At 40.4% G+C, this 10,092-nt stretch overlaps 1 protein-coding gene across 1 annotated transcript; it reads left to right on the top strand.

Moving 5' to 3' along the window:
• The first annotated feature begins 2,302 nt into the window (after nucleotides 1–2,302).
• LOC133756020 (cytochrome c oxidase subunit 7A2, mitochondrial) lies at nucleotides 2,303–9,815 on the top strand. Its single transcript, XM_062186372.1, has 4 exons — nucleotides 2,303–2,412; nucleotides 3,509–3,598; nucleotides 8,218–8,302; nucleotides 9,614–9,815. The coding sequence occupies exons 1-4, from the start codon at nucleotides 2,395–2,397 to the stop codon at nucleotides 9,670–9,672; spliced, it is 252 nt and encodes an 83-aa protein (XP_062042356.1). The 5' UTR covers nucleotides 2,303–2,394; the 3' UTR covers nucleotides 9,673–9,815.
• The last annotated feature ends 277 nt before the right edge of the window (nucleotides 9,816–10,092 follow it).

The following is a 10,092-nucleotide window of genomic DNA, read 5'->3' as shown; positions in this document are numbered from 1 at the left end:
AAAGGTACGTTCCTGTGTGGATGATAGATGAGTGGAAGCAAGTGGAAGAGTGGAAACAGGGGAAACTGTTAAAAGGCCTTTTGCGGTAACTGGAGAAAGAAATGATGATGGCTTGGCCTGGAGTGAGCGTGGTGTTGGACATTTGGGGCCTGGAACAAGGAAAATTGTGGAGGTCTCTATGAGGAATGGAAAGCAGAATTTAATTTTGGTTGTAAATTTAAGGTGCTCATTAGATATCTAAGTAGAGATGTCTCAAGGTAAAGGGAATGTCCTTTAACTTGGAGATGGGTAAGGGTCAGAGAGGGTAAGGGTTGTTAGAAGAAAGGAATTTCAAACCACGGTTTGAATATGATCACAAAAAATGAATGTTGAAAAAAAAGGTAAGGTATCCTAAAATTTAAATGTTGAGGGGTTGAGGGTTCAGGAAAAAAACTAAAAGGAGCAGCCACTGAAATAGGAGAACCCCTGAAAAAGCAGTGATTTTGAAACTATCCATGTTATATTGTGTTGCATCTATGGTTTATTTGAAAATTAAAGCAATATTGTAAGGGAGTGATCAATTGTGTTAAGTACTGCTGATGGATGGGGAGGATGAAAATTGAGAAATATAGTTTATTGAGCAACATGGAAGCTAGTGGGCATACTAACAAGAGCAGCAAAAGCCTGCCCAAAACGGGATTCAAAAAAATTAAGGGAGGAAGGTAAGACAAGTCTTAGAGAAGTCTGTGTTATCTTGAAAGAACAGAACTGGGATAGCTACTGGACTCAACAGGTTTTTAATTTGAGAATATGTTAATAGGATGATACACAAAGGAGAAAGTTTATTGTATAAAGCAAAAGAAACATAAGTGTCTACATCTATGTTTGGATCTATTTAATGTGAATTTTGGTTCCTTTTGGATGATTATACACTTCTAGACCTATCACCCAATATATATCATTAATCATTAAGAAATTCACAAACTCAGTCCTTGAGAAATTTACAGTTTAGTCCAAATTAGAGAAAACATAATAGCAGCACATCTAACAAGTTTATAGACAATAAACTTAAAAAAATCCTCATGCCTCAGCTATTGGCATGTGCAGCTTATGCACAACAACTTGGTTAGATTGCTTAATTCAGAGGGCAGAAAACCTGGTCCTTTTAGTCTGTAAGGAAGACATGAATTGGATATATACAAACCTTGGTGAGAAGAGAATTTGAACTGAGACAGGTAACTTGGTAAGCCCATTAACACACAGTAGATTGTGGAGGGAAAAAAAGATTCATTAAGGATTCATAGGGATAATTTTAATATTACTAATTTTTATCCGCACATTTCACCTTTGCTGAAGCCATATGTTGTTCATTAACTTTTATTTGAAATAGCAACGGAATAATTAGTGAGTTTGTAAAAAGGTAAGATATTTATTGTAGTGCAGGGTAGATATTTTTTGCTTGCATACACTTGAGGATGCGCACAGGGAGTAAAGACACTTGTTATGGGGACTAGAAACACGACTGATGCTAGACACGCCCACAGTTTATCTGTACAACAGTAACTGCCATGCCTCGCGCCTGCAGTCATGTAAGTAATGCTCTGCTGGACCTGAGGTCACGAGACTCGGGTCCAGATTTGCCATTACACTTCTAGTTCCTCAATTAAACGTCTTGCCTGTTTGCAGCGTTTCCTCGGCCTCTAGCGAGCCGCCGCGTTCCAGGACACGGGAAGAGCTTCCTGCTCGGGGGGAGTTCGGCAGCAGCCGAAGGTACAGGATGACAAAAAATTGGCATCCCGACACAGCTCTTTACAGCAATATTCCCAGCACAAGGAACAATAACGGCTCCACCACAGTCTCCTCGACGGGAAAGGAAAAAAACCGTATCCGTGTCGAGGAATTATCCTTTCCGTTTTGTGTTTCACCAGCGTCACGTTACCGTTAGCTCTGTTCTTCCCAGCCTGAGTCAGGGGCTGGACAGTTTCATGCCTTCTCGCTTAAAACCCACACTAGTCTTCTGTGTGGTCTCGCATGACTTCAGCCTGTTTTTGTTTTTTTTTTTAAAGTACAGTCTTTAAAGCATCACTGCCCGCCTCTCCGGTCTCAAAATCTGTTTGTTTTTCCCCAGTCTGAGTGCCAGCGCCCAGCGGTCCGATCAGTACAGGAAGGGTCGGGAACGGGCCCACGAGACAGCCGAGGCGGCGAGCCGGCTAGAGCGGCTGGAGCCGTACGGCCGTGCCGCTCTCACCGCTCTTTCGCTCTCTATGGTCGAGTGCAAGCCCCTCCTCCGCCCGGGAAGGCTGGGTTCTTGACGGCTGCGCAGGGCCGCGAGACAGTTCCGTTTCCGGTGGAGCGTTTCTTTTTTCCGTTCCTGGCTTTCGGTTGTCGCGGTTGGTGGACAGTAACGGAGCCAAGATGCTGCGAAATCTGCTGGTGAGTAGCTTCTGCCCTTGCATTCGAGACGGGGATAGGGTTTGGGAGCGAAGCTAAGGGACCACGACAGACGAACCCTCTCCTGGAAATGAGGCCGAAAACGGCTTGTGAAGTCACCTTGGCCCGTGTCCTTTTTTCAGCTGACCTTTCTTTCCCTTTCAATCTCTTCCTCTCGGCCCAGGCCGTTGCTGGGTAAACTGTAGGGAGTGGAGCGGCTGGGAGGCCCGCCCGGGTTACCCTGAGGTCAGTAGCTCCGATGTAACACCAAAGTCCAGATGGGGAGTTTCTGACCTTCGGAAGCACCAGGCGGAAAGGTTCGGCTGGTACGGAGAGGCTTTGACTGAGCTTTGAGAGCATCAGAAGGTAGTTTACAAGCCAAGTCACTGCATTTTGCGCGGGACTTCGGGGAGTAGGCATGGCAGCAGTGCAGTGCCGATTCTGCCCGGTAGCTGCTCTACATACCTCCACCGACTTGGAGCATGAGAAATATTCTTCCAAAATGTTGAAAAAAAGGAAAATGCAACAGTGATAATTTTCTTTCGCAATTCAGCAAGGTTTTACTTAGCTTCCCAATATTATTTTCGAAAGTGGAGTGCAAATGTAATTACTTAATTCAACTAAAATACAATTTTTTAAAAAAAAAGGATTTTGTACCCTACTAGCTTTTTCTTAAAGGGAAATGTAATGAGGGATGCGTTTTATTTAAGTAGGAATCAGACTAGTGTATTTTGCTAACAAATAGATTTTTAATATAATGATATGAAAACATCAGCATAGGTTATTTTTTTAATCATTTTTTTTAAAATGTAATATTGCTAAACATATTTTCTTTGAGTTATAAAAGGCTACAGGTTCAATTTAGGTAGAAATGAAAATGGTGTTTGGGGTCTGCAAAGTGTAAAATGAAGAGCAGAGCAGAGGGTGAAACACAGATGGAAAAATGTGGCTGCTGGTCCATGGCTTTGCTACTTACACATCAGTTAGGCTTTCTGTGGCTGTTCGCGCTTCTATACAAGAAAGGATTGAATGTGGTTGGCTCCAAAGGATTCTATTGGTTCTAAATCTGTTTAATGAATTTCTGCATTTCCCATTTCAGGCTCTTCGTCAGATTGCCCAGAGAACCATAAGCACTGCTTCACGCAGGCATATTGAAAATAAAGTTCCAGAGAAACAAAAGCTATTTCAGGTACTCAAATGTTTTATAGGAGATTATTATTATAATAATTAGACTAGCAAGAGTTGGAGATTAGGGAAAATCTAGAGATAGCTGATTGCCAGTGGTCCTGGTGTATTAGAGGAACAATGTTGGAAATCGTCTTTTGGCAGGTAACTGAAAAAGGAGAAAGGGCAAGCAGAAAGAAATGAGCAAAACGAATATAAGTCAATGATAAATTGTTTTTGGAGTTTGGTGGATTGGCATTTGTTGCATGTGGTTGCATAGGAATAGGCAAATAGATGACAGAAAGGGCCTAAACACAGAACAAACATACATGTAGAAATGTAATATATGCTAAAAGGTGCTATTTCATATTAGCTGGAAAGGACACAGTATGTTAGTATTGAAATAAATTGCTTGTTTTTTACAAAATAGTTTATTTTTTTATTTGAAAGGCAGAGAGAAGTGGGAGTGGTGAGGGGAGAGAGAGATTGAAGAGAGACTGATCTTCATTTGCTAGTTTACTCCCCAGATGCCTGCAACAGTTGGGGATGGGCCAGGCTAAGGTCCAGAACCCAGAACTTGATCCAAGTCTCCTATGCCAGTATCAGAGACCCAAGTACTTGAGCCATCGGCTGCTGCCTCCCAGGGTTTGCATTAATTGGAAGCTGGGGTGGGATTCTGATATGGATCTGGACATCGAAAGTGGCAGCTTAACCCACTGTGCCACAGCTGCCTACAGATGAGTGTTTTAAAGAAAGTAAAGTTAGATTCCTTCTATGTAATAATCCAAGAAAATAAGTTGCCAATGTAAGTGTTTCTCCCTCAAAATATAAGAGAATACTTAACAATCTTAAAGGTGGGGAAGGCTTCTAATGAGAAAAATTGCAAGGTTTGATGCCATGAAAATTTTGAATTTAGTTATAAAAGACAAGTGACAAATAGCAAATTTTGAAAATATGACAACTTAGTAAAGAAAGAACTACATATCAATAAACAAGAAATGCAAATTGTCTGCCATCAGTCCTGGCCCCAAACAGGGACTCCTGAGGAACGCTGCTGGCACTGCCCGTTGCCACCACAGTTTTATTTTGGGCTGGCAGTGGTTTGGGAAGCACTAGTGGCCACAGATCACGTCTTTAACATTGAACAGAGAGCGTGGTTTTTCTCCTGGAGATGAAGTAGGAAAACCAGTACTGACTGAACAGGCTGTACCTGACTTCAGAGCAGAAACAGCCATGCCGCAATGTACAAGGCCAAGGCTATGACGGCTGCCAACATTTCTAAGACCCCTCTGGATAAATACACTGTAGACCAGCTCAACTAGACCAGCTCAACTACCTTCATGGTTCTAGTCCTGAGCCATCACCCTTCTGATTTTAGAGGTCACAGTGTTACCTTGTCTTTACCTTACCTGGGAAATAAAAAACTATCTTATGTGAAAACATGACCAGAGTCTTATTTTAGTATATGTGCTGCCAAAGCGATCACTAGACCAGAGTCCTATTAAGACAAGCATGACAAAAAGAAAAGAAACTCAAAATAACAATTTACCACCCTGACTCACGCCCCTAAGTGATAGTCAAGATTTTAGAAAGATATGAAATAGGTTATATTGGCCAAGCATGGGAGATAGTACCTTCATACACAGTACTTTCATACATGCTGAATAGTATAATTGGTATGAAAGTTTTGGAGGATATTTAAGAATAATATTAAAAACAAATTATATGCCCTGTCATATGGGAGGCCCACTTATAAGACTCTTGAAAACATAATAGCATAGGTATTTTAAAATAGGAAAGAACATTTTAATTTAAAATTAAATGTTTAATTTAAAATTAAATTTCATCTTATCAAACCTTGCAGCCTAGCAACCTAAATATCCATTAATAGAGGATTGGCTGATTCACTTATTTTCCCATGGTGGAATGCTGTGTGGCCATTGAATAAGGTAGACTTAAATGAATTAACAATTTTTTTTTTTTTTGACAGGCAGAGTGGATAGTGAGAGAGAGAGAGACAGAGAGAAAGGTCTTCCTTTTTTGCCGTCGGTTCACCCTCCAATGGCCGCTGCGGCCGGTGCATCACGCTGATCCAAAGCCAGGAGCCAGGTGCTTCTCCTGGTCTCCCATGCGGGTGCAGGGCCCAAAGACTTGGGCCATTCTCCACTGCCTTCCTGGGCCATAGCAGAGAGCTGGCCTGGAAGAGGGGCAACCGGGATAGAATCCAGCGCCCCAACCGGGACTAGAACCCGGTGTGCCGGCGCTGCAAGGTGGAGGATTTGCCTGTTGAGCCACGGCGAACAGAATTTTTTTTTAAGATAGTGTTAAATGGAAAATAGCGGGCTGGTGTTGTAGTGCAGCATGGATTAAGCTACCACCTGCAGCACTGGCATCCCATCTGAACGCTGGTTCAAATCGTGCATGCTCTATTTCTGATCCAGCTCCCTACTAATGCATCTGGGAAGGCAGTGGACTATTACCCAAGTGCTTGGGTTCCAGCCACTCAATGGGAGACTTGGATGGAGTTCCAGGCTTCTGGCTTTGGCCTGTTCTAAACCCTTCTGTTGCAGCCATTTGGAGAGTGAACCAGAGAATGGAAGGTCTGTATATCTATCTATCTATCTCTCTCTCTCTCGCTGTAACTTCACCTTTCAAATAAATGTCATTTTTTTTTTTTTTTAAGATTTATTTATTTATTTGAAAGGCCGAGTTACAGAGAGAGAGCTTCCATCTGCTGGTTCATTCCCCAAATGGCCTCAATGGCCAGAATTGGGCTGGTCTGAGGCCAGGAGCCAGGAGCTTCTTCTGGGTCTCCTATGTGCATACAGGGGCCCAAGCACCTGGTCCATGTTCTGCTTTCCCAGGTGGATTAGCAGGGAGCTGGATCAGAAGTAGAGCAGCCAAGACTTGAACCAGTGCCCATATGGGATGCTGGTACTGCAGGCGGCGGTTTTACCCACTATGCTATAGCACCAGCCCCATAAATAAGTCTTTTTAAAAAACGGAAAATGGTATATGACATACCATTATAGAGCATAGTCTCATTATGTATTAAGTCTGTGGAAGATATATGCCCATACAAGCATTTTAAAAGTCTAAAATATGTACATATTGTTAATAGTTATCTCTGAAAGGAAGACTTAGTAGAGTAAAACAATTGACCTTTGTAAATAGATTTTGAGTTGCTTTTGTTTATTGTGATTTCTAGTTTTTTCCAAATAAAATTTCAAGCAATAAAAAAAGTGTCATATGTATTGCATAAAAATATTTAACAGACACACTAAGTATTCCGTGTCAGATGCTAGACTAGATGCCAAGGATATAATTTAAGATGATAAGCCAAAATCCCCTCCCTCCCTTTTTAAGGGGGAAAACAAAAAAACAACCTTATGCCTAAAGTGTGACAGTTATTAGGGTGGACTGTTAGGCTAGCAGTTAAGACACCATGACCCTGGGGCCAGTGCTGTGGCACAGTGGGTTAAAGCCTCACCTGAAGCTACAGGTATTCCATATGGGCACCAGTTCGAGTCCCAGCTGCTCCTCTTCTGATCCAGTTCTCTGCTATGCCCTGGGAAAGTATTAGAAGATGGCCCAGGTCCTTGGGCCCCTGCACCTTCGTGGGAGACCTGGAAGAAAGCTCCTGGTTCCTGATTTCAGATCAGCTCAGCTCTGGCCGTTGTGGCCATTTGAGGAGTGAACCAGCGGATGGAAGACCTCTTTCTGTAACTCTGTATTTCAAATAAATAAAAATAAATCTTGGGAAAAAAAAAAAAAAAAAGACACCATGACCCACCTCAGAGTACTTGGGTTTGATTCGTGACTCTGGCTTCCTCATCCTAGTTTCCTGCCACTGCAGACTCTTGGGGGGGTTGGGGGGGGGGCAGTGGTGATGGCTCATGTAATTGGTTTTCTATCATCTACATGGGAGATGGACTGAGTTCCTGGTTCCTGGCTTCCACCAAGCCTTTGCTTTTGCTTTTGCTTTTGCATTTGCATTTGTAGAGTGAGCCAGTGGATGGGATCATGCTAGCTCTGAAATAAAGTTTTTAAAAAATTATTTGAAATAGTTACATACATAAAGGGAGAGATACATGGAGACCTTCCATCTGCTGGTTCACTCCCCAAATGACCAATTGGTCTAGGCTAGGCTGAAACCAGGACCCAGGAGCTTCATCTGGGTCTCCTACATGAGTGGCAGGGACCCAGGGACTTGGGCCATCCTCCACTGCTTACCCAGGCACATTAGCAGGGAGCTGGATCTGAAGTGGAGTAACCGAGACTTGAACCAGCACTCAAGGAGTGCAGGTGACAGCTTAACCCATTGCGCCACAGTGTCGGTCCCAAGAGATAAAATGTGATAATTATTGATTTTTTTATATTTAAGTTCTTAAAGCTTAAAAAAAGCTTGAAAAAACTCACTTTTTTATATTCCTTGGAAAGACCATCTATATTGGATCTCAAGAGTAGTAGTAATATAGAAAGAATGAAGAAAATGTAGGCCTTTTAAATTTTGATGTTTAAAACTATTTTAATTCTAGGGGCCTAAGCAGCTATTTTATTTTATATGAATAATTAGTCTTTTGAAACTCAATTGGAGATAAGTGACTCATCTAATCATGTCTTTTTTTTTTTTAATACATTTAGGAGGATAATGGAATTCCAGTGCATCTAAAAGGTGGGGTAGCTGATGCTCTCCTGTATAGAGCCACCATGGTTCTTACAGTTGGTGGTAAGATATTTGGAATGTTTGAAGATTTATAGAAAAGCTATAGTAATGATAACTAACAACTACATAAACATGGAGTCTGTCTCTGGAATCTGATTTGATATTGTGTCTCATATAAACATTCAAGAGAGTGATTAATATATACTATATAAGAATATATTTTCTAAAAACTATAGAACAGTGAAGTTCTATTATTATCATCTTATGATAGAGGTGGCTTTTTGATTGTGCCTATTTTTCAGCCAAAAACGTCCATTCTGTCTGCCTCTGATAGCAGTAGCTTTTAAAACATTTTGACTGATGCATAATATAAACACATTGTACTTTAACTCCCTGTACATGCGTATTTATGAATGAAACCTTGTACAGAACAATGCTTAGCTTTTACCATTTGTAAGCACTTTGATGTCTTTCCAGTGTATTGGGCAGGTCCCTCAGTATTAGCAGTGTCCTATCACATGTTGGTGTCATAGGAGTATAGTTAGGATTTGAATGATTGCTGTCTAGGAAAGGGAGGGAAACTATTTGCATAATTGTGTGCCCATCATATTGATAGACATACACATGGATTTCTGTAACTCCTATGTGAAACTTCATTCCTCATTTTAAAATTGAGGAAATTGTGTTGGCTATCCAAACAGTATTGCTTCTATGTGAAAAAGCTGAGATTTGAAACTTAATTCAGAGTCCTACACCTCATGTGAGGTGCTTTCTTTGGCTTGAATTGAATACAGTTAAAGGTAGAAGGGACTTTGATGAACAAGACAACAATCAGATAGGGACATTTGTGTTTCATAAATAAGCTACATTCTTTTCAGTCAATTCGATGATTTCTTAGACATGCTGGTAATGTTTTAAAAGTAAAATTCTAGTTATTAGATTTTTTAATATTAATTTGATTATTTAAAAATTATATCCCTGTTGGTTTTACAGTGATAATGTATGTTAGGGACTTTAAAGTTATTTTAACCTCTTTTGCCTTTTAAATCATCCTTAGTATTTCTCAAGCAGTCTTAGGTTATATATATTTTCTTAATGTTATTTAAACATTTTTTTTTACATTATTATTGGCAAATATGTTACTGTGTTGTATCTTGCACTTTCTGTAGCAATTAGCTAACATCAAAACTAGATCAAATGTGTTTTACAAATACCTTAAAATTTTCTAGCAGCTATCAAAATGCTTTTTGGTGCTCCCATTAAGGTAGTCTTAATACCAGCCTTTCCTTTGTCTTACAGTTTTTGAGCTGGAATATTAACTTTATATGTTTAAATATCAGAATTTCTTATAAATCTTTTGTTTTTGTTTCTCAGGAACAGCATATGCCATATATCAGCTGGCCATGGCTTCATTTCCCAAGAAGCAGGATTGACCTGAGTCATCCCAATAATTACTTGGTTCAGTTCCATTCAGCTCTCTATGAATCAGTAGCTTGATAAATAGCTGAGCTCTTCTCTGGGGATCAATATTTATTGACTTGTACTAACTGCCACCAATAAAGCAGTCTTTACCATGCTTTGTCTTATTTTTATCACTTTAGACTAAATTATACCAATAATTCAATTCAGCATTTGGTCAGTACTAATAAATTTTAGGGAGTAAAAAAAAGATTGTTTTGTCATGAAGCTAGTATAAAATATTATGATATTATTATAAAATAACATGAATTTATGACTCAGAATTGTATAGTAGGTGGTCTTTAATTTCAGTTGAACTTGACACTTGAAAACATATTGCTTTCCTCTGCCCCTCTTCTGTTCTATATCCCTGGGATATGCTGAAACCTGGGGAT

The sequence above is a fragment of the Lepus europaeus genome, chromosome 3 (assembly GCF_033115175.1).
Source record: "Lepus europaeus isolate LE1 chromosome 3, mLepTim1.pri, whole genome shotgun sequence".
Taxonomy (NCBI): Eukaryota; Metazoa; Chordata; class Mammalia; order Lagomorpha; family Leporidae; genus Lepus; species Lepus europaeus.
This window is presented reverse-complemented; position numbering and strand designations above follow the sequence as displayed.